The sequence below is a fragment of the Ambystoma mexicanum genome, chromosome 5q (assembly GCF_040938575.1).
Source record: "Ambystoma mexicanum isolate Mex_15411 chromosome 5q, UKY_AmexF1_1, whole genome shotgun sequence".
NCBI lineage: Eukaryota > Metazoa > Chordata > Amphibia > Caudata > Ambystomatidae > Ambystoma > Ambystoma mexicanum.
Genome location: NC_090933.1, coordinates 1,053,690,134 through 1,053,715,879, shown reverse-complemented (window position 1 = coordinate 1,053,715,879; position 25,746 = coordinate 1,053,690,134). Strand labels below are relative to the sequence as shown.

General features: G+C 45.9%; 1 protein-coding gene across 2 annotated transcripts in view; it reads left to right on the top strand.

The window, feature by feature from the left end:
- Window positions 1–24,921: 24,921 nt before the first annotated feature.
- Window positions 24,922–25,746, top strand: part of TAF2 (TATA-box binding protein associated factor 2) — a 2,148,555-nt gene continuing 2,147,730 nt past the window's right edge. For both annotated transcript variants that reach the window (XM_069621552.1, XM_069621551.1), the window contains exon 1: window positions 24,922–25,307. In XM_069621552.1, the coding sequence (XP_069477653.1) occupies window positions 25,230–25,307 (78 nt within the window). In that variant the 5' untranslated portion in view covers window positions 24,922–25,229. The remainder of the gene's footprint in view (window positions 25,308–25,746) is intronic.

Here is a 25,746-nt window from a genome sequence, read left to right as displayed (position 1 = left end):
AGCAAGCGTCAACCATCAAATGAAAAACAGGCAGTCCTAGTGGCGTTGTGTCAAATAAAAAGGGCCTATACTAAGAAACCTATTGCCAGACCTTACAACTAATACTAAAAGGGTGTGGGATGATTTTCAAGAAAAGAAAGAAGTGTTCTCAAATAATATGTCACGATGGGCTAGCCTGGGTCTTCCTTCCCACGTTTTGAGCACAGGGCAAGGTGGGATCTGGGAACACAGCACTGCCTCAAGCTTTTCCCAGCACGAGACAACAGTTCCGGCATTAACTTCTCAGAAGCCTTGACGGCCAAGTCCTTTTTCAACCAAAAGTCTCTTGCCTTCGAGTGTCATTAAAATAACAAACAAACACAAAGTTCCTTTTCTCCGTATCATCTTTAGCAGATGGATGCACGCCTGGGTCCCACTCTTCTGGGCCCTGACCCTTGCTCCTCGTATTTTTGGGTGATAATTTTTTCACCTTCTGCATCTCCCTCATCCGGGTTTGGATCGCCAAAACCGTGCCGATCGGTATCAGGGTCTTCTGAGGTTATTATTTTTGGTTCTGAGGGCCTGATAGGTTTACAAATCAACAAACAAAAGTTCCTTCATCGAAATGCCATTTCCGATTCTGGTTTCACTTAGGGTGAGGTTTCTTCACCCCTTGGTCACCCTCTTCTGGGCGCTGACCCTCAATGTCTTTTCAAACAGTTTATAGTGGACATCCATCGGCCGGGTTCACATCTGTCAACAAACTGTTTCTTGGGACGTTAGACTTGCCTCTGTTATCAGCCTTCCTCGGTTGGGTTCACTCTTGCCACTTCCTTAGCATCCGTCTCGGCAGGATTCGATTCCCTTGCACTTTCACCAACCCTTGGCATGACGACTTTTCCACCCTTGGATCCCCCTCTGCCGGGCTCCAGCCCCTCTCGACTGTTAGCCTCCCTCTACCGGGTTTACTGTAGTTCTCCATTTAGGGTGATAGTGGCTCACTCCTGGGTCCCCCTCTTCTGGGCGCTGACCCCTCTTTTATTTCAGTTATGGCGGGATATGCGTCCCATACTTTCACACAGTTTGTGGGATTCACTTCCCTTACTTTTCTTTACTTTTCGTAGATCAAAGTCTTTAGATTGTACAGGGATTTTACTAGACCTCCTGTATGACTACTTTTACCTCTTTTGGCGGCTCTCCTACGGCCTTCTGGTACCTGTAGTTTCGGTCTGATGGAGATCGACCAGTCTTTTGAGTTAGCACTCACGTGGTGCCCGTTTCCTACTGCAGCTGGTCTCCCCTTAACACTTTTCATTGAACTTGGTTCAAACGTGTCACTTTGAAATTCTTATTCAACACATCCCGGTCCTTATCGGTTCTTCCCTCGACTCACCGGCTGTGATGATCCACCTGGCTTTCCCCTTCACTGGAGTCAAGGCCGGTACCACGCTTGCGGGAGTTTCCCACGCTCGTGCTTATCGGTGTAGGCTTGCCCCGTATACCGTTAACATCTGCTTCATGACAATTGAGCCTTTGGTTGCGGTTTTATGCTCTCTCTCTTGGAGGGTCCGTGGGCCTGGGATGAAAAGGGCAAGGTCGCTTCTCTCCTTGCCACCCTCTCAATTCCCAGCACCTTTCTCCTTCTCTTGAACTGCCGTGCCTGGTTATCTGCCTTGTCGTGCTCTCCGACTTGCTCGTACTGTGCTCTCTTGCTCCACCTTTTATCCCTGTGGGGAAGGGAAAGGGCCATCAGTTGTGTGTGATTCTGATCAATTGCCTGACTTTGCCTGACCCTTGTATTGGGACATGTCAGGTAAATGGCTTTGGTGTTAGTCTGTTCTCTGGTGTGTCACGCGAAAGTGTTCATATTCGAAAAAGGGGGGGGGGTGGCAGTGGTTTTGAATGTCCTACATGGTAGGATGGGGAAAAGGTGTTGAAAGGGGGATACCGCGTTTCCCAATCCCAATCCTCAAGGACCCCTCATCCAGGTGATCCTCCCTCACTGGCCTACCCCCAGGAACTGGATCCAATAGCGATGGCCCTGTCCTGGCCACCTGGATGACGGATCTTCAAGGTTTAGACAGGCTGGCACCTTCAGATTCTCATAGTTAGGACTACAGTAATTGACAAATGTGATACCCTGGCCTTGCAACAACCCATAAAGTATAAGCAACCTCCATTCAGTGTCCTTCACAAGGTCTGAAAAGCAAAAACCTAGTCCTCCTCAAATAGCTGTGCAGACACCCCTTGAATAGTGCAAAAAAAGAAGAGAAAAATGTGTGGCAGCCGCAGGATTTGGCAAATTTTGCTTCATCTGAGGGAGAGAGGTGTGTTTCCTACAAAAAGGCCACATCTACATGATGTTCCACACCATACATTTAACCCTGTTACCAGCCACGTGAAACCCAAAAAACAATGATTAAGGTGGATCTACTAGCGGTACTCGACTGCTCCATAACCCATGAGAAATCATAAGAGTGCGGTCACCTCCATGGGCACCTGTGTTGCCAGATGTATTAGTAAGCGGATCATCATGATGCTCAGTGAGCCAGTGAATCCTGCTGTCTGAATAAACAAAACAAAAATAATCTGTACTCAACATGCCTAACCCTGGCCTACATCCCCCAGCCCTACCACCCCCAACCCTACAAGCAACCCCAAAATGCCTGTTTAAACCCCACTGTTACACTCTGAGAGCAGCGGGTCCCTTGCGCAAGTCAGCGTAGGGTTTTGTTTTCCCGTCGCTTAGCTGCACCTGTATGGCAGCGTTGGAAGTTCCCATGGCGACGTGCGCCCGCTACAGCTTCCTTGATGCGAGCGTGTATGCAGAGTCACCTGACAAATCAGCTGACGTCGCCCGTGATACGGCCCATAGACTCCACCTCATAGACAGCGAATATAGGCTGTGTTCCATGGTAGAACGCTGCTTCTAATTAGCGTTACTTCCATACATTTCCGGCAAGCTTTTTGTATCCTAATATCGAACTCAGACCGTCTAACGCAAGGTTGTCCAACATACGGCCCGCGGGCCACAATGCGGCCCTCCAAGCCATTTCATGTGGCCCGCGAGGCTGTACAGACAACATTGAACAAATAAATAAATACACCGGGCCGTGGTGGAGGACTGTTACTGCCTCTGGTGCCCCCTAAAAGGGGGGGGACACCAGAGGCAGTAACAGGCCACGGCCCAGTTTATTTATTTGTTCAATGTTTGTCGGGTCCGTGGACCCGATTAATTTATTTATTTCTGCAATGTTGGGCGGACCCAACATTGCAGAAATAAGTAAATTAATCGGGTCCACGGACCCGGCAAACATTGAACAAATAAATAAATAAACCAGGCCGTCTCGGAGGACTGTTACTGCCTCTGCCACGGCCTGGTTTATTTATTTATTTGTTCAATGTTTGTCGGTCTGTGGACCCGATTAATTTATTTATTTCTGCAAATAAATAAATTAATCGGGTCCAAGGACCCGACAAACATTGAACAAATAAATAAATAAACCAGGCCGTGGCGGAGGACTGTTACTGCCTCTGCCACGGCCCGGTTTATTTATTTATTTGTTCAATGTTTGTCGGGTCCGTGGACCCAAATCAATCGGGTCCACGGACCCGACAAACATTGAACAAATATATAAATAAACCGGGCCGTGGTCTGTAACTGCCTCTGGTGCCCCCAGCACCAGAGGCAGTTACAGGCCACGGCCCAGTTTCAGGGGCGCAGAGTATGCGGGTGCACCGGCCCCCCAGGCCGGAGAGAAGAGACGCAGTATGGATGGTCCTTTGTTCCATCCATACTGTGTCTCTCTCTGGCGGCCCAGGTAAAAGCCGGGTAAAAAACAATGTTTAAAAATTGTGGGACGGATGCAAAGCAAGATGCTCTTGTTTTGCATCTGTCCCTCAATTTCTAAAAATCGTTTTGGTTCGGGTATACTTCTACATCTGTGTGCACGGATGTAGAAGTACACCCAACCCAAAACGATTTTAAGAAATGGAGTCACAGATGCAAAGCAAACCTGTCCCTCAATTTCTAAAAATCGTTTTGGGTTGGACATAGCTCCCAACCTTTTTTGTCAGCATGGCGGGTGAAAACACCCGATTTTCTTTTTGGCGGGTGAGAGGCCCATAGAAGTGAATGGGCGTATGAAGGACTTGGCGGGTGGTTCATCTGCTTTCAAGGCGGGTGACACCCGCCAAAAGCGGGTGAGTTGAGAGCTATGGTTGGATGTATTTGTACATCTGTGCACCCCGCTTGGCAAGAGGGGTGCACAGATGTAGAAGTACACCCAACCCAAAACGATTTTTAGAAATGGAGGCACAGATGCAAAGCAAGTCTGTCCCCCAATTTCTAAAAAATCGTTTTGGGTTGGGTGTATTTGTACATCTGTGCACCCCTCTTGGCAAGAGGGGTGCACGGATGTAGAGGTACACCCAACCCAAAACGATTTTTAGAAATGGAGGCACAGATGCAAAGCAAGTCTGTCCCTCAATTTCTAAAAATCGTTTTGGGTTGGATGTATTTGTACATCTGTGCACCCCGCTTGGCAAGAGGGGTGCACAGATGTAGAAGTAACCCAACCCAAAACGATTTTTACAAATGGAGGCACAGATGCAAATTAAGACTGTCCCCCAATTTCTAAAAAATCGTTTTGGGTTGGGTGTATTTGTACATCTGTGCACCCCGCTTGGCAAGAGGGGTGCACAGATGTAGAAGTACACCCAACCCAAAACGATTTTTACAAATGGAGGCACAGATGCAAAGCAAGTCTGTCCCCCAATTTCTAAAAAATCGTTTTGGGTTGGGTGTATTTGTACATCTGTGCACCCCTCTTGGCAAGAGGGGTGCACGGATGGAGAGGTACACCCAACCCAAAACGATTTTTACAAATGGAGGCACAGATGCAAAGCAAGTCTGTCCCCCAATTTCTAAAAAATCGTTTTGGGTTGGGTGTATTTGTACATCTGTGCACCCCTCTTGGTAAGAGGGGTGCACCGATGTAGAGGTAAAATGTACCCAGCGGGATCAAACCTGTGTTGCTCCTGAGCTATCCTCCCGAGACTCCGAAGATCTGAAGTACATTTAATGATACAGAACCAGAACTATTGAGCAAGTCTAACATCATCTTCATCATCATCAGAATAAATCAACACTGTTGTGGTTATACAAGAGCTAATATATTTAAAGGGATGGAATTACTCTGAATGTAGCAGCACTATTCAATAACCCAAAGTGCTTAAGCATAGTTAATGTGAAAATATGACACTTCTCACCATTGGGACAGTACTGCCTTGGACAGAGTTTCACAGTGAAGAAGTGAGCAAGTGATCCGGGGTCTGCAGCCCGCACACACGCATGGCATTCCCATGCACCCACTTGCGCGAATTGCACCAAATTAGTGAGATTGTGCTCCAAGGCACACGCACAGACTTTGCTCTGAGGTTTGACACACTCACAGGATGGGATGGCATTTCGTTCTCCTATCCTAGTTGTGTTGCTCTGCCTTTTGAGGGCTACTACAACCTGGATGATTATAGAGGGGTGGAGTAGGGGCAGTGTTGGCCTACTGGGATGCAACTGGAAGGCTTAAACCTCCTTCTTACTTGCCTTCAGTATATGCAATACATACAAGCCAATGTTTCCACTGTTCTGCACCCTCCTTTCCCCCTCGCACCAAGTTGGCGACTATGTGCAAATGCGGTAATATAAGTGCTGGTTATGTCACTTCCTATATTTGGGCACCACCCGGGAAATTCATAAGTCGGCTCCCCTGCCCGATTTATTTATTCAATGTTTGTCGGGTCCGTGGACACGATTAATTAATTGATTTCTGCAATGTTGGGTCCGACCAATAAACCGGGCCGTGGCGGAGGACTTTTACTGCCCCATGTGCCCCCTGGAATTGGATTATGCTTCTTTCATTACCACAGAAGTAATGAATGTGTATTAAAGAGATAAGCCGGTATATGTATTGCGCACACTGCACATGCTCAGGCAGCATCAATCATGCTTTGTAGAGGACAATGCTGGCCTAAATTGGTAACAGCCAGCACAGACATGTTGCTACAGAGGCATATTTTGGGCACAACCAGCATGTCAATGTGTTACATCAGTGACAGTGCTGTCTTACACTGTGGACACAGTGATCATTAAAATGTGTTGTGTTCTACAATGTTCTTGTCTGCTGTTGGTGACATGGAATGTACATGTTCCCCTTTAGAACTGATTGTAAACATATGGCTTTTTGGTCACTTTTCCTGCTGTAAAATGCACAATTTCAGCCCCATATTTGGAAAAAAAAATCTTGGGGGGGGGACCCCCCCAAACCCTCCCTATATTGTTATAGCTCCCTCGCTACGCTCGGTCGCCCCCACTATTTCCGAGAAATATCAACACATACACACTGGAAGAAATCACAAGAAACTAACCTTTCATCACTGCCCCCGACACCAAAAGCTATCTTTGGGACTGCATGGCTATGCCCTTGATGCTATTGTGTGAAAGGTCACACACCATCGCTTTTGAATATACTGCTTTGGGTCAGGGTGTTCACTTTTGGCTCGCCGGCCCTCCGGGTGACAAAAAGTGAATGCTTCGGCCCCACATTCAAAAAGGTTGGACAAGCCTGGTCTAACGGATCTTCTTCTGCCTTCTCCTCAAGCTTGTTGATGATCCTGTTGCCGACGCGGATCTTGTGTACCCGGACTGTCTTCGTCTAACGCTGGCCTTTTCAGCGGCTGCCGATCACAGTTGCAGTGCGGATTCTGTTCCGCTTAGCATTCTTTGGCTTCTGGCTCCTCCTGCCATCCCCCACAGATAATATATGGTGAGCATACCTTGGGGCTATCACGTTATTATTGTACTTGTGGTCAACTCATAACGCTCTACCTTAACAGGGGCACACGCGCTCTTGGTTTCCTTGTTTCTGTCCCATTTACTTCCGTCAAAACCTCACCTCATTCCGAAAAACTGTTCACTGCCATCCAATAAAAACCACACGTCTTCCTGGGAAACTGTTCACTGCTATCCAATAAAGGCCACACGTCTGTTCACTGTCATCCAATATAACAATCATAATTTCTACCTTTTGGACTGCAAGGGGGAACATTCATAACAACATTTCCCGGATCCTAACTAGCATTACGTGCACATACAAACGCTCTGCAGAATTTGGCACCAACACGGCACTAGTGCGATCCTCGTGCCGCTCGGGGTAGTTACCTATGCTAACTTCCTGTTTGTTATTTTCTCTACGTCATTGTGTCTATAACTCTAGTGACTTCCTAAGTACTCTGCTCAAATACCGCTGTGGTAAGCATTGTTTCTTCTTTACCCTGTTTCTACTATAGTAGCTTTAGAATTAGGGGTTTAATACACACCCTTGGTTTTTCCTAGGTCTCCACTCTGTTTTCCAATACATTCCAATTAAGGTATTACTGGGGATGTTCTGGGAACACGCTGTGGTTATTCTTTTTCACAATTACTTTAACCTGTTGTTATTTCTTTTACAGCCCCGTTTGGTGGTGCGTGTGTTCCCTGCTCTTTTGTGTGATTTACTTCTCTGTCTGTTAACACCTACCAGCAGATAGGCGTATCATAAAAAAGAGTTTCCTCAAGTTGAGGAGGCCTAGGTTCTGGGTGAACCCCGGCTTACGAGTGGAGTCCTGGAGGTGTGCTATTCTGCTTCCTCCGTCTGATCGACCTAAGGCCGTTCCCTCAGACCCAGCCAGTGCAGCGGTGAGTAACAGAGTTAGAAGCCTATAAAATGCGTCAATGGAAATGGCTGATGCCTTGGCTCAAAATGTGCAAATGGTCACAGATCTCCCGACAGATTTGACCGCAGCACAATAACACATCGATGCCCTTCAGGACAGGGTTGCTTCACCCCTTTCACAGGGGGCCGAATCCTCAGGGGGTGCCACTTCTGGTTCAGGGTTTCCTATGCCTCGGCAGCAACCCACCCCGATGTTAATGTCCACGCAATTCCACATGGCTCTTCCAGAGCATTTCATGGGTGACCCTAAACAGTTTAGGCATTTATCAACCAATGCAAGCTGCATTTTCTCTGCCGCCCATCCTCGTTCCTCGATTCCACTGCAAAGGCGGCTTTTGCCCTCATGACCGCAATGAACAGAGTGTTTGACACTCGTTATACCACCCAAGCCACAGATCTGGAATTCCTTAAACTCAGACAAGGCAACGCTTCCCTCTTGACCTACTTGGCTAAGTTTAACCAGCTTGCGGAGGAAACCTACTGGCCCGAGGAAAAGAAGTCTGCCATTTTTTATCAGGGGCTCTCAGAAGAACTCAAGGATACATTATCCACAGTCCCTTTTGTTCCTACCACCTTTGGGGAATTACTCGATCTGGTTTTACAGATAGATGCCCGCAGGGCTGAGAGACGAGGAGAAAAGAAACCAGTTCTGGTTCCTTTGCCACACGATACTGCGGTAACCCAGTTGCATGCCCCTGAACCCATGCAAGTTGGGGCCATCCCTGGGCCTTTGACTCCAGCACAGAGGGAATACTGTAGATCCCATAATCTCTGTATGTATTGTGGGTCTCCGGATCATCTCTTACCAGACTGCCCAAAAAAGCACTAGAGAAAGGCGAGAAATGCCAAATCCTGGCAGTAGACCGAGTCGCTAGGCCGGGAAGATCCGTTTTGGATTCGCCCATTACTGGTCAATCAATACTCTTCAATCTCCCGTCACCTTCACTGTGGCATCTGGTGTTCCTTTTCCTGCCTCGGCTATCATAGACTCCGGTGCTACCAGCAATTATATGGACCAGCAGTTCGCCATTTCTTCAGGTATTCCGACAGTGCCTAAAGCTTAACCGGAAACAGTTAATGCGGTGGATGGATCCGCTCTTGTTCTGGCCTAGTTGCACAACAAACAGTTCCAATCACCATGTATACATCGGAGGGCCATTCAGAGGTTATAACCTTCGATCTCATCAAAGCCCCGGACTACAAGACTATTCTGGGTCTTCCCTGGCTTCAGCATAATAACCCGGTCATTGACTGAGCATTGAGTCTGATACAGTTCCCATCTGCGATATGCAATAGCCAGTGTATGCTTTCTCACTGTGTTTCTGCAGGGATGCCCTGTCAAGCGTTGGTGGCCACGTCATCTCTAATCGGGACAGTCTCTGTAGCTTCATCTGTCAGTATACCCTCTGATTATGCGGATTTCCGTGATGTCTTTGACAAAGGCATGGCAGAATCCCTCCATCCACATCGGGTCTATGATTGGCCGATAGACCTAATACCGGGTGCTAAGATACCGTCAGGACGTGTGTATTCCCTGAGGCTCAAGGAAGATAAGATCCTCAAGGAATACATAGACAAGGCATTGATTACATGGCCTTGAACGCGGTAATGGTAAAAAAACAATATCCACTTCCCTTGATCTCGGTGCCCCTTGACCAGTTGGGGGCCTCTCGGGTATTCACCCAGTCAGATTTACGGGACGCTTATAATCTTGTGTGTATAAAAAGGGGTGATGAATGGAAGACAGCCTTCAAAACACGCTTCGGTCTATATGAATATCTGGTGATGCCATTTGGTCTATGTAACGCCCCTGGCACCTTCCAGGCATTCATGAATGACCTCTTTCACGATATCATGGATCAGTATCTTGTCGTCTACTTGGACGACATTCTTATCTATTCACCCAATCTAACAGACCACGCCCACCACGTGCGTTCAGTTTTGCAACGCCTCCGAGAAAATCACTTGTTTGTCAAAGCAGAGAAGTGCATTTTTCATGCAACTGAGGTTGAGTTTCTTGGATACGACTTAACCAACCATGGCATATGTATGAGCAAATCCAAGGTTAAAGCACTCATGGACTGGCCTTTACCCAAATCTGTGAAATCATTACAATCCTTCCTCAGATTCGCCAATTTTTACAGGTGTTTCATCCATTCCTTTTCATCTATTTCTGCACCACTCACGGCTCTTGCCAGCACCATGGTCCCTTTTCTTTAGTCTCCTGAAGCCCAGACCGCATTTGCGGCATTGAAGGCAGCATTCTCATTGGCACCGGTCTTTCAACACCCTAGCCCTGACCTGCCTTTCTTTGTTGAAGCCGATGCCTCGGGTTTCGCTGTAGGAGCCATACCGTCTCAGTCGTGTCCCCATTCCGGTGAGATCCATCGCATAGCCTACTATTACAGGAAACTGACTGCATACGAAAGGAATGACACCATCACTGAATGTGAATTGCTGAAAATAAGAGATGCCTTTGCAGAATGGAGACCCCATCTATTGGGTGCTTGGCACCCAGTCAAAGTCTACTCGGACCATCAGAGCCTTTTGGTGTTTCAATCCATGAAGTGTTTGTCTGCTCCGCAGGCCCTTTAGCAGCTTTTGTTCCTCAATTTCAGATTACCATCACTTATCGCCCTGCTCGGTTCCACACGTCTGCTGACCCGCTGCCCTGTTTGCATGCTGAAGACGCTTCTTTAAAGAAGGAGCCGCCTCTTCTCCTTCCTAACAGAGCGGTGTGGGGGTGTTCTGTTCAACCATCTTGCGGGCCCCTATCAAGGAGTGGGTATCCTCACACCCTATTGAGGTTGCCAACCTCAATCTGGATATGGTCCAGGGTTTACCCTACATACAGGGTTGTGTATTCATACCTCCCGGGCTGGCTCGTGATCATGCCCTCCAATGGGCTCACGACTCTATCATAGCTGCGCATCCTGGGCAACAGAAAACTCTTCAATCTCTATGACAGTGGTCATGGTGGCCCTCCATGCCCTGGGATGTCGCCGACTACCTCTCGACTCGCTCCATCTGTGCTCAGTGCAAGACTGCGAGGTCCAAACCTATGGGTCTTCTACAACCTCTCCCTGTGCCATACAAGCCTTGGCAGATGGTCTCAATGCATTTTGTTGTCGAACTCCCTGAAGTCAATGGATTCAACACCATTTAGGTAGTTATCGACTACTTTACAAAGTTGGCTCTGTTTGTTCCTTGCTCGGGCCTTCCTTCAGCCTTTACCTTGGTCAAACTCTTTCTTGAAAACGTCTTTCGACATTATGGCCTGCCCTCTATTATAGTGTCTGACCGGTGTACCCAATTCACCTCCCGTTTTTGGAAGGCCCTCACGGCATCTTTGCTGATTGATGACCGGTACTCGTCGTCTTACCATCCTCAGACAGATGGCCAGACTGAGCGGGTAAACGTCACGCTGGAGCAATTTATCAGGTGCCTATGTCTCCAGTTCCAGAGCCCCTAGCTATCGTTTTGTATCCTGCTAAATTTGCATATAATAACTCTGTGCATTCTACTACTGGAATGTCGCCTTTCTACGCTATGTACGGCCAAGACCTGCAGCCATTACCTCTGGAGCCTGTCTTGCCTGACGACAACCCTGCTGCTCTTTCCTGCATCCGGGATATGGATCATGTACATCGCGATGTCTGTTTCCACCTGCTGCGCGCTCAGATACGGGCTAAAAAGTACGCTGATGTTCATCGAGTCCCGGCCCCAGTCTATTGCGCTGGCATGATGATGTGGTTGTCGAAACGTAATGTACAGATTCCTGGTACAAAATCTTTGCTCCATCGCTTTGTGGGTCCCTATAGGATCATGTCTCTGGTGACCGAGTGGCGGTTAGGATCCCCCTTCCTGTGTCCTGGCATATACATCCAGTGTTTCATGTCTCATTGGTCAAGCCCTGCCTCCCTGCTTACCCGGCTGTCCTCGCCCTCGGGTCCCATCCTAGTGGACGGTGAGGAGGAGTATGAAGTTTCCTGTATCTTGGATTATAAACTGAAGCAGGCTTCTCCGTTTTATCTTGTTGATTGGAAGTGGTTTGGCCCCGAAGACAGGACTTGGGAGCCTTTGGCCCATATTCATGCTCCAGACCTCCTGCATTCTTTTCATGCCTCCAGGGGGTTGCCGCTGTCTTTGGGGGCATATGCTGTTACACTGTGAGAGCAGCGGGTCCTTCGCGCCAGTCGGCATAGGGTTTTGTTTTCCCGTCTCTTGGCTGTGCCTGTATGGCAGCGTTGGAAGTTGGCATGGTGACGTGCACCCGCTACAGCTTCGTTGATGCGAGCGTGTATGCGGAGTCACCTGACGACTCAGCTGACATCGCCCATGATACGGCCCATAGGCTCTGCCTCATAGACAGCGCATAAAGGCTTTGTTCCATGGTAGAACGCTGCTTCTAATTAGCGTTACTTCCATACATTTCCGGCAAGCTTTTTGTACCTAATATCGACCTAGGACCGTCTAACGGATCTTCTTCTTCTGCCTTTTCCTCAAGCTTGTTGATAATCCTGTTGCCAACGTGGATCTTGTGTACCCAGACTGTCTTTTTCTAACGTTGGCCTTTTCAACCGCTGCCGATCACAGTTGCAGTGCGGATTCCGTTCCGATTAGTGTTCTTTGGCTTCTGGCTCCTCCTGCCATCTGCCACAGATAATATACAGTGAGCATATCTTGGGGCTATGACGTTTTTACTGTACTTGTGTTCAAATCAGTATGCTCTTTTGTGTGATTTACTTCTCTGTCTGTTAACACCTACCAGCAGAGAGGTGTATCATAAAAAAAGAGATCCCTCAAGTTGAGGAGGCCTAGGTTCCGGATGAACCCCGGCTTACGAGTGGAGTCCTGAAAGTCTGCTGTTCTGACTGTACTTGTGGTCAACTCATAAAGCTCTACCTTAACAGGGGCTCACGCGCTCTTGGTTTCCTTGTTTCTGTGCCATTTACTTCACGTCAAAACCTCACCTCATTCCGAAAAACTGTTCACTGCCATCCAATAAAAACCACACATCTTCCTGGGAAACTGTTCACTGCCATTTAATAAAGACCACACGTCTGTTCACTGTCATCCAATATATAATCATTTCTACCTTTTGGACTGCAAGGGGGAACATTCATAACAACATTTCCCGGATCCTAACTAGCATTACGTGCACATACAAACGCTCTGCAGAATTTGTGCACCAACTCGGCACTAGTGCGATCCTCGTGCCACTCGGAGTAGTTACCTATGCTAACTTCCTGTTTGTTATTTTCTCCACGTCATTGTGTCTATAACTCTAGTGACTTCCTAAGTACTCTGCTCAAATACCGCTGTGGTAAGCATTGTTTCTTCTTTACCCTGTTTTTACTATAGTAGCTTTAGAATTAGGGGTCTAATACACACCCTTTGTTTTTCCTAGGTCTCCACTCTGTTTTCCAATACATTCCAATTAAGGTATTACTGGGGATGTTCTGGGAACACGCTGTGGTTATTCTTTTTCACAATTACTTTAACCTGTTGTTATTTCTTTTACAGCCCCGTTTGGTGGTGCGCGTGTTCCCTGCTCTTTTGTGTGATTTACTTCTCTGATGTTAACACCTACCAGCAGATAGGCGTATCATAAAAAAGAGTTTCCTCAAGTTGAGGAGGCCTAGGTTCTGGGTGAACCCCAGCTTACGAGTGGAGTCCTGAAGGTGTGCTGTTCTGCTTCCTCCATCTGATCGACCTACGGCCGTTCCCTGAGACCCGGCCAGAGTAGCGGTGAGTAGCACCCACACCATAAAATAGCCCACAACTGGGTTCCTCACTTGCAACAAGAGGACCAGCCAACTCCCATTTGTAAAATCTCAAAGACAGAATCGCCAAAGAGAGCAAAGAAGTTACCAACATCAAAACATATTGAAGAAGGCAAAATCCGAACTAAAACTCACCTCAAAGTGTAAAAAAAAGCCAGGGGAAAGATAGCAGCATGGAATAGAGTGAACTGTTGAAACACAAAACCAAAACCAATGAATACAAGAAATATATGGTCAGACTAATCATCCCATACTCTAATGGGAATAACATAGTGAGGAAAATCTTTCGCAAAAATTGGCACATACTAAGGTTGGACCCTGAACTTAAGGATCACATTACAGAGCAATCAAGTATCTGCATTGGCTGAACATTGGAACAAAGAACATTCCAAAGACACGACAACCAACGTAAAATTCTTTGTCATCAGACACGTCAAACCAGACCCAAGACTGGGTGAACGAGAAAAGAGATTACGACAAGAGTAAGCAAAGGTGATTTGTAAATTTGTGATTTGAGGTCCATTAATGAAGGTTTTAACACGGACAATGAAATGCACTACATCATATGAATATTATGAAAGACCCAGTAACCACTTTCTAATGGCCTTCTACTTCCGGGACATATGGATAAGTAAGAGGCACCAAACTCCTAGGCACTTATGAACCAGGATACAGTTTAATGTTCAAACTAATAGAGATCACTAACTCACAACCACAGGGAAGTTACCCACCTGAAAAGATAGTTCAGCTTCACTGATGACTGATGTTTCACCCTATGACCCATGGACCTTAATCAGTTTTGCTACACTCTATTTGATTTATCATAATAGGGATCAAATTGGTTGCTGCCCTTAATTATGCCCATGTTGGAATGACAACCCATTATGTAGCATTCATGCTTATAAGGTCTGCGCCAACTCGTGTGGGACCTAACAACACCATAGAAATGCTACCAATGAACAAGAACCGCATTCAGTTGTGGAACTACCAAATATGAAATATATTTCTAATACGGACCAAGTCTACTGCTATTCCAAGCTTAAAACCACCTTTACAACATAATAACTCAGCAGCACTTTATGCTCTTGTCATCTAGATGGGAAGCATCCTCTACATAAACCAGTCCTAATATATACCAGGACATTTTAGACTGTTATGTTATGTTAAGTGTACTTGTTTAGGTTATCATGGCGCTGAAGGAGAGGAAAGGCAAAATCCACGGGGAGAGAAATTTAATTGAACAAATATGTTTTCATTGCTTTTCTAAAAGCCCAATGATTTGAAAGATATTTCATGGCCAGGGGGAAGCTAATCCACAGTTGAGCCGAGGCGACAGAGAAAGCCCAACCGTCGATGCGGGCGCGTCGGAAGGGACTACAAGAAGACCAGTAGCCGCCGATCTTAATGGCCACATAGGAAGATAGCGGGTGAACTTGTCAAGTAAGTACTCTGCCCCTTGCTCATGCAGGGCATGATGAACCAAGCATAGGGCCTTGAAAACAGTGCACTGTTTGACAGGCAGCCAGTGGAGCAAACATAGAACCGGAGAGATGTGAGCTCCATAGGGGGAGACTGTAGCCACCCAGGCCGCCATGTTCTGGAGTCGCTGAAGCCGCTGGACTAAACTCTTAGGTTGGGCCAGGTATAATGAACTAGAATAGTCCAGATGACTTAATACTACGGCTGCAACTACCGGGGGATGAAGGTGAAAAGGAATAAATGGAAGAACCTTCTTTAAGATTTTAAGGTGAAAGTGGCCTGACTGGCAAACTGCCACAACCTGTGCCTCCATGGAGAGTGACGCGGAGACCACAACACCCAGGTTCTTCATTTTGTCAGTAGGAACTGGAAGAGGGCCAAGAGATGAAGGCCAAAAGGAAGACACCCAAAGTGAAGGATCAGAGGGAGAGCCCACCACCAGCACCTCTGTCTTGTTCTATTCAACTTTAGCCAATTGTGGTTCATCAATGCCCCCACGGCAGTCAGGCACTGAAACAATGAACCTGTTGGTGTGTTCCACCAACCCATTTGCTTGTGGGTGATATAAGGCAACTTTGATCTGCTGGGTGTTGTTCTCCTCATAAACTTTTCAATTTCTCTCGATACAAGTTGAACTCCATTGCCAGTGACCAGTTCTCTAGCCAACCCTTCTCTTTGAAAAATGTTTGTGAGGAACTGAATCACTGTAGTTGTGGTTATGTTGGATACAAAGTCAACTTCTACCCATTTAGATAAATAGTCCACTAACACTATGCCATACTTGTGTTGATGTTCCATTAGCTCTAGCAGGCCTATGAAGTCCATGCCCGATTTTTGCCACACTCCTTCTGGCACTTCTGTGGGGTGTAGTGGCGCTCGTGTTACTTTAAGTCGCTTGTCACTATTCACACATTCATGACACCTCTCTGTCATCATCCATATTTCTAAGTCCATTCCTTGCCACCTATATTACAAATTTTGCGTAATATTCGGATAGTGTCCCAAGAATTATATCAACTCTTCTTTACTGTTCAGGGGAGGCGCCCTCACAATGGCCTGCAGTAAATCCTTCTTGGGGCTAATACCTGCCTTGGCTATCATGTATCCCAGATACACTACTTCGTCAGCCCGCAGTACACACTTATTGTAGCGTAGCCACACTCCTGCTTCTTGTAGTTTTGCCAACACTTTGCAGAGTGCTCTGTCATGTGTCTCCTTGTCCTCCGCGTAAATTAGTGTGTCATGTTGGAAATATGACACATTTCCATGGTTTTTCAAAAGAGAGTCCATCATGCGATGGAATACAGAGGCCGCTGACAACCCAAAAGGCATTTTGGTGAATTGATATGTTCCAAATGGTGTTATGAACTCAGTAAGGGGCCTGGACTCTCGATGCAAATTGATCTGGTGGTAGGCGTCTCTCATATCAAGTTTCAAAATAACACTTGCCCCTTTCATCAATAAAATGAGCATGTTTATGCTCAGTAAGGGGTAGCTGTCCACCACCACTTCCAGGTTTAGGCTCCGTAAGTCGATGCAGATGCGTAAATCGCAAGTGTTCTGTTTCTTTATTAGGACCACGGGGCTAAGCCATTCTGATGACTCCACTATGGTTCCTTTTTCTAGCATCTTGTTGAGTTTTTCTGGTAGTGCGACTCTTGCTGTTGCGGGCACCGGTCTCACCCTGTGCTTGACTGGTACTGCTCCATGTGTTAACTTTATCTTGTGTACACAATTCTTAATGCGGCCAGACATGTCTGAAAATAATTCCGGAAATTCTTCTTTGGTGATCGATGTCCCATTCTTGTTTGTGGACAGCACTTGTTCCTCCTCGCTGGGGTCAAGTCTAATTTGCAATTTTGCCTGGTCATCCCATCCTAATACTGGTGGTTCAATTTCAGCTAAGTACACTTTGGTTTTGGTGACTCTTCCTTTGAATTCCACTGTCGCCCTGATGTATCCTAGGAGATTCACGCGGGCACCTTCATACACCGTGGGACTAATGTTCTTTCCCCACCATGCTTTGGTACCAGTTCAATGGTAGTATGGTGAGGTCTGTGCCCGCCATTACTCTTGTTTCATGACCATCGGCTTTAATGGTACAATGGGGTTTTTCCCTCCTGGTCGTGAAACTGTTCACCATGAGGACTGTGGCGCATGCGTCATCCTCCGAGTAGGCCTCATCTCTGCCCTCTTCACTCTGGATTGCTGTCACAGTCTTCCTCCCTTTCCATGTGCACACTGATGCAGCATGTCCAAACCTTCTACATTTCGAACATGCTTTATTCCTTGCCGGGCATTCTCTGCTGTTGGCTAGGCGGCTAGTACTGGTGCATCTGTGGCACTTGAATGGTTCATGTTTATATCTCTTCTGCCTCTGGACTGTACCCACTGTACTTCTGGTGATTGCGAGGGGATTCCCCACTCCTTGCGCCTGCAGGATGTCTCTTCCACCGCCCTCGCAATTTGAATTGTTTTGTCTAACAATATTTCCTTCTCAAGAATAAACGTATCTTGTACCTTTCTGTTGTTCGTGTGCACTATGAGCATGTCGCAGATCCTTTCCTCCAACCTAGCTCCAAAAGTGCACAATGCTGCCAACTCTCTTAACTTGACCACATAATAGTCGACGGATTCTGCAGGTTCTTGCTTCCTGCCATAGAATCTGATTCTGTATAGTACGACGTTTTCTTTGCAAGAGAACCTCTTGGCTATTCTCCGCTTTGCCTTTTGATAGGTATCACCGCCTTCTCCTGTCGGGGCTTACAGGTTTAGGCCTGCAAAAGTTCTTTGTCCTTCCACGCCCAGCACATTCAGCAAAATGGCCTTTTACATGTCGCTGGATATCCTGTTCCCCCCATTGCTTCTAGGTAAGAACAAAGGCTCCCATTGGAGCCATGGAATTGCTGGCTTGCCTGGGACTTGCAGGAACAGTGGTGGTGGTGTTGCCTCTTGCATAGTTGGGTCACTCTGAGATTCTCGTCGCCAATTATGTTGTGGTCTGGAGAATGATAACACGCAGGTAGGAAGTTATGGTGGTGCTTGTTTATTCACTCTGCACACACACCACTGGCTTCACCTCTTTATGTATAATTCTAGCTTACAGCATATTATTAACTTTATACACAAGTAGTCTCTGTTGGCTTTGCATGCATTCCTGATAATGGAGTGGGCCCATGGCAAAAGAGGCTGCAAGAAGAGCGTTGGACTGCCTTCCTTCTCCTGGCTCGCTGCGCTTGAAATGTCAGAAGCGGGAAGCTTGCAGCTTATCTCGTGTTCAGTTCTCGTGAGTCTTTGCACGGGACTTCCTTGAAGTCCTTTACTCTACAGGAACGTGGAGCATTAGGACCCGCCTTGAGGCTCACCAACAAAACCTGCTCCATATGTAAGTGTGTCCATAGAGTCTGTGCACCCAACAAAGCATGTTGCAGTATTGATCTCTCCAAATGAAAACGTCAAATGTGTGCATAGTCAAAAATTTTCTGTGGGAAACAGTATAATCCAACAAACCAGCGATGCATCTTTTTCGGGCTCTCTTACTGACTTAACTAATATCATAGACAAGGAGTTGCCCAGTGGCTCAGGCGAGGATAGCCCAAAGTTTCCTTCGCCCCAAGCAAGATTACATTTTGATGAGATCGATGAATCAGACGTGCACCACACATTGAGAAAAGTGGATGAGAGAATCAGACTGACTGACCCGACAGTTTCAGCCCTGAATGTTGTGTTAAGCTTGTTTGTTTCATTGTATGATAACATCTGGGCTGAAGTAAAAGCACACACTTTGATGTTATCTGATGTTAACTATAAAGTGGAAGATGTAGGGGGGGAGGTGGGCCATCTTGTGCTAATAGGGAATGAACATAAGGTCCTTAATCAGTAACATGTCACGCAAAGGATGGGATGCAGAGTAACTCTTTCACCAAATAATCAGACCGATTTAGGAAGTTGGCAAAGTCCAATTTGATTGTTTTAATACCAATTTTCTAAAATAGGGAGTTACAACGGACATCGACGGACATTCGCTAATGCTCTCAATGTATTTTACATAAAAACATCCTTATGTTTTAAAAATTCATCATAAGTGCCTTCATACTACGTGGCAAATAAGAAAAACCTACTAGAGATCGGGATTGTATGAAGGGTATCTAAGTATACTTTCTATACTGGGGCGGGTTGTAATAGGACATCTACAGTCAGGCAGACAATTTAAGCTGCAACTAGTGCAAGTCATCCTCAACACTTAAGTACACAGAATACTATTGGTTCTTAAACCATAAGGCCCTTTTTATATGGCCCTCTACAATTGCGTGGCACGCTCGTGCCATGCCTGGATCATTTGGCTCACTACCAGCACATAAGCTAATACCCAGGTGCCGGGGGTGAACTTGACTTCACCTCCCCACCTTGGCCTTGCAGTAGATTCTCTTCTCTAGGAATATAAGGGAGTATGGGTACACGCTTATCACAGTTCTAGTCTGCATGCCCAACTCCTATTTCCATCCTTAGCTCACGTGGCAGGAGACTGGAATGTGGCCCATTTTAGAGCATTTATTTGTCTTGAATTAATAAAATTGGCCCTCATGGGATTCTTTCCTTGCACCTTGATGAGGGATAATTCAGCTTCTCACATTCATTGTTCTTTGAGGATAGATAACCAGTTCTTGGCTGCCTTCAGTCTTGCCGCCAGGCCAGACAGCCCTTCTTGTGTCTTCCATGCTCCAAGCTATTTCTTTGCTGCGAAACAGTTTTCGATCCTTCTTTCTCCATGGGTATGAGTTTACTAAAATTGTGACACTGATGTCCAGTTTCTTAATGTATAATGGCGGCTTCGACCTGAAGTCTATTCACTATGCATAGTCTGCTTCTATGATCACTTGGTCTACTTGCGTTGCTGCATCTGTACATTCATTGAACGGCTTGCATTTTCTGCAGTGTGTCACACACACACATGCAATATTCTTTTCCGCATGAGAATGTTTACTCGATTCCTTATTTCATCATCAGTTTCTATAAGGTCCATATATCTTCTTCTTACCTTCTTAGTGCGTCACGCTCAATTCTTGTGACGTCACCAGCTTCTCTTTCTCTCATTTTCATATTCCTTCGGGCACTTCTTCCAAGAGATTGTCATCTCTTCGTGCATACATCTGGTATGGCTTTCTTAGCAGATACCTTTTTTAGAACAGTCGCCGGGCTATGGTTACAACTACTGGTGTCAAGCATGGCGCAGTTTCAGGCTTCCAACATACAGGTGGTAAGGGGGCGGGACTTCCTGCAGAGGCATTCGGCTGCTCCTTTACACTCCTCCCTCTGGTTGAGTCATTGACCACACCTTCATTAGTCTCCACATCTTGGTACCTTCTCTTGAAGAAGTGCTTCTTCGGAGTCCAGATCTTCATCACTCCCTACAGGGACCCAGCTGATTTGACATGTTCATCCACACTCCAAGTCATGTAACTGCACTGTCCATTTGGGTTACAATAAGCCCATCGTCCCACGTACATCTTGTGATACAGGAACTTCATTCCCTCAGGTGATACGATGCTGACTTTTATGTATCCTCTGATTTCTTCATCAGTCAATTCCTTGGGTTCAAATCCTGATTCGACATTGATCATGATCTTCATTCCTACTGCCTTCTTTGCAGTTTTCTTACACTGTGTAATTATCATCCTGATCACACAGAATCCAAACATCTCCATCACCAAAATAATGCTCCAAGAAGCTTGAAGATGTCTGCCATCCACTGTGGAACCCATGAGAAGATAGATGCAAACCAACTGTTGTCTGCACCCTCCTCTGTCTCGTCAGAGGCATTCGGCTGCTCCTCTACAGGAAAGAAAATGAATGTCCATTATGGACAAGAGAAATTGTGAGGGATGAGGGTGTAAGATTAACAGAAAGTAACCAGGAGCAGAGTGTTATGATCATAGAGGACGACCCTATAGTAAATCCAGCTTAGAAAGGGATGGGAATTACTGTACCAATTACAAATGGGGGCTGGAATGGCATCAAAAATACAGGAAGGGGAGAGAATATTCTACATGAATCAGAAGTCGACACACTAAGAGGAGTGGGGCAGAAAGCACCCCGTATTCCTGCTAAAATAATCAGCAGAGGAAAAATAAAAAAGCACAGAAAAAGATAAATACATCCTCTAGAGCATTCGTGAGGAGTCTTTATATGGCAGATGCATGGGGGAAAGGAAAAATGGACAAAGGGTGGTATCAGGGGAAACCTCATCAGAGAAAGTTATAATTGATGAGAGTGCGGATGCTACTAGGCCAAGGAATAACTGGCAGAGCCCGAGTGGGAATCACCAAATGGATAAGACGTGTAGAGGAAAGTTGGGGGAGGATGCTCAGAAGGTGGTAAGTTGTAAGGAAAGGGTGATTGGGTGGAGGTTGACCTAGAGACTGGAGTGAGAATGATGCCTACGGGGTGCAGAGGAACAGAAGTTAAAGGATTTTCTATAAGTGAGGGTAAAAAAGTGTTTGGGGAAAGAGTGATGTTGGGTCAACAGCCAAATGGAAAGTTGCAAAATGCTGATGCAACAACACAGCTAGATCCGGGGGTCTTTGAGGGGAGTGTGTCTCCAATGGACACGCAGGAGCAGTCAATCTTGCCACCAAAAAGAGTGGCAGCACAGACAAATCTGCTTGGGATGAATGGTCCAGGGAAAAGTGTAACCAAGCCAGGTGAAACACAGGTTGTCACTCAGTTGAGTTGATGAATGAAGATCTGGTACGAGAAAGGGCTGGCATTAGAGAGAAAGAGAAAAGGGTGTGTGAGATTGAGAGTGCCCTAGGAGGAAAGTGGGAGGAAACTAAAAGAGCCCAGGGAGGAGGACATCTGGCACAGAGGGATCAGGACATTTGCATAGCTATCAACTCACACGCTTTTGGCGGGTGTCACCCGCCTTGTAAACATCTGACTCACCTGCCAAGCCACCTGCACGCCCATTCATTTCAATGGGCCTCTCACTCGCCAAAAATAAAATCTGGTGTTTTCACCTGCCTTTGCGACATACATGGTTGAGAGCTATACATTTGGGTAGGAAAAGATACCTGTTTGGGAAAGCTGTATGTGCCAAAAAACTCCAATGCTGGCATTAAAAACAAAGAGTCAAGCCATTGGAGCACCAACAGACACGGGTGTATTTCAGGAAGTCTAAAGGGGTGGTGGAGGTTAAATGACAGAGTAGATCGGAAGGTTTGACAGGGTAGAAAACTAGAAGTATCCCTTAGGGAGCAAGGAACACGAATAGAGGAGGGGAAAACGAAGGGCTAGGGTGGTCTGCTGGATATCTACAGATGGGAGGGAGGGACAAGAAATCAGAGAAAAAGGGTCAAGGAGGGGTGACATACAAAGCAGAGCTGAAGAGCCGATGGGGTGCAAATTTGAACATCTGCCTTAATAGAAGTAATATTCCAATAATATTTGCTGAGATCCCGACACTAAGCTTACTGTCCTCCTTTGATATTTATAGAGTTCAGTTCCCGAATCGAGAAGTGGTTGATTGCTGTAATCTTTACTTCGGCTCCAGACTTGTGTTGGATACAGTTCTAGCTGAAAGTTAGAAACTGAAAACATTGGGTTTCGATATATAATGCAGGTCGATGACAAAGAGGGGACAGGGAAGCATTTCTGGAAGACAAATGAACTAAAAATCAATTTGGACAGTTTAGGGAGACATTGCAAGTGGGTGGTCAGCGATAATGATATGAAGGAATTGAAGAAGGTGGGATGGGAGGGGATCACGTCCTCTCTATGGGCAAAGAACCTGGCTATAATGACTAGAATGATGAGCCAGATTTTAGGAGAGCCCCTAGAGATAAGGTATTGACCAAAAGCAGCCTAGAGCATGAACCCTTGACGCTCATACCTTGGAATTCTAGAGGATTGGGGGATGCCTGATGATTTATTGAAGATACTAAAGAAACTACACAGCATCTCCGCTATTAGAATAAGACTAAATAAAGAAGGGGACCTATCCAGGTGTGTCAAAGTAATAAAGGGCGTACGTCAGGGGTGCATTTTGGCTCTGTGAATCTTCAATTTGTATGTCTCAGACGCCTGGAAATATCTGGAGAAGTGTGGTTTTGTTACACCAAAAATGGGTAATTTGAGAGTTCCGGGGTTATCTTACATGGATGACTTCTTTCTTTTTGATGTTATAAAAAAAGGGTCTGCAATGACTCATGAACAGCTTTTTGAAGTACACTGAGGAAAATGGGTTAAAAATGAATCCAGCCAAGACAAAGATTTTGCACTTCTCCAGAGGAAGGAAAAGAGAGAATATGTCCTGGTTCTTAGAGGAGTGTAAACTAAGATTTTCGGAGCATATGACATTTTTGCACGGCCATCTAAGGTAAAAATCTCGGACAGGTTGAAAGCCAAGGCAGAGGCATTGGCTATTCAAATAATAAAATTTGATGGAAGATTCAGTAGTTTTTCAATTAAACCAGCTGTCCAATTCTATGAGGGCAGAATTGTACCCAAGTTGCTGTATGGGGAGGGTTGGGGTTGTCTTTCACGGAAAGGCTGGAGTCCCTTGAAGCCCTAATTTGGAGGCAGTGCTTAAAACTTCCTAATTCAATCCCAATGCCAGCAATACGGTATGAATTAGGGCTTCTATCGCTTAAGGCACGAGCCAACTGGAAAAAAAAATGTCTTTGCTGGATAAAATTGTTGACCCCATGGAAGATATGCTTTATGCGCAATTAAAACAAGATCTAGCATTAATGAAGTCTCTAGGCAAGAAGGAAGACGTTATGTGTCCTAGACAAGGGGTGTGAACATGTTTTGGATGAGTTCGGGTTAGACATGGGCTTGCTGTTAAGAAATCCAGGAGAAGTTAAGAAATCCCTCTTTGATAAAGACTGGTGTGACACTGTGGAACCTTTCAATGCTTACCCCTCCCTAAGTCATCTGTCAACAGAACACAAACCCAAGGGAACCATTTCATTCATTATCAACCAATTTCCAAATAAATTAATGCGTAATCAACTCCTTACACTAAGGTGGAACATATTCTACTCCAAGGAAATCCCTTTGAAGCATGGACGTCTAAGGGAGCAGAATAGTGAATGTAGGTCCTAAAGGTACGGTTGAAACAATTACACATGATCATAGACTGCTTGTCTTTGATAGAACTTAGAAAGACACACAAGTATATTTTTCATTGATTGGAGTGTTTTGCTGGTAGACCAAGTATGGCAACGATGTGTCTGTATTAATAGCAAGATGGTCTGGAGATTGCAGTCTTTTTGAAATCCTTGGAGTTATTAAAGACGACACCTGCCTGAAATATGATAGGTTGAGCGGTTTTAAGGCAAATTGAGAAGGTGAATGAAAAACCTTAGAATATTAAGTGAAATGTTAAGGGATTCTTCTTTTTATGGGGTATCGTGTTCTGGGGTTCTTCTACTGTTTCCTTTTTTTTTTATAAGAAAGATGTATTGTGATTTCTGTTTCAGCTTTTGTTTTGTATGAAAATTGTAAAGGTTTATTTTAAACCAAGACAATAGAAAACATCATGATTCCCAGTGGCAGAGCAGCAGGAGTGGGAACTTTCTCTTGCGCCCAGTGCGCCCCCCTCGTCACCAAAAGCTGCCAAAAGCTGCCTCCTCCACTGGATATTACGTATGCACAGGACCATAAGCTCCAAAAAGTGAACTGTTTCACGGGAAGTCTCCTGTGAACTTGCGTGGCACTGTGGGGTCTTTCTCCGCCACGATACTTTGTACGGATTTTACCTTTCCGCTCGTGAACTGATCACGAGATACTGAAGGGTGTGTGTTTAGGAGTCAAATGAGCGAGGAGTTTGACGCGCATCGACTCAACGTAACGTGCAGCGCACGTGATGGAGAGAAGGCGGGGCGAGCGTTGTTTAGGTCCGTTTCTCAGATGGGAACTAGCCCTTCTTGTAAACGGAAAAGTCCGCCTCTGCTCTGCAGAGCCTGATTCAAGGCACAAGTCGGTTTTCAACCCCAGAAATCCAACGTCAACTAACATATGTCTTAAGTGATTCCAGTTAAAAGTCTTCATTTGATTCGTTTTTTAACACCACCACAAAACCGTGGGAACTATCCGTGCCATGCCAGGAAGGTGCGAGGAGCTCGGGTGACCCGGCTTCCCGCTCTGAAGGGGAATTCATGACGAGGGACCTGACCCGACGGGGAAGGGTCAAAGCCCCCACGGCTTTCCAATGCAGACCGTCCAGCTATGCAAAACGAACCGGAAGAAAGGAGAGAAGGGCTTCGAAAGCCCCCGTCCTTATAAATTATAAGTATTCCAAGATGTGTGCACGGAGCTGTCTCGGACAACCGTGCATGCCTGTTTGATGTTCCGTATTAACCACTGTATGTGTCCAGAGCTGGAATGACTCTTGATTGCGTTATTGACCAGTACATTCATACTGACCAAGTAGGCTCATTTATCTTAAATGTTAGTACAAATGACAATTTTCCCCAATTTGACCCTACCAGGTATTCTATAATTCGATTCTATTTTAATGAAAATCATCAATTGGCCCATTATTTCAATACTGGGGGACAGTTAACCCGTTGATAACTATGACAAAGCAGGAACATACGTTTAGGATTAAATAAAGTAAGTTGTAGCCATTCAGTTGTCCTGTATAGTTGTCTGAAATTATGCCATGCAGGGTTTCTTTCATATGTATAGATTGTAGATACAGTGCAGGGATGGTGAAGCAAACTCGC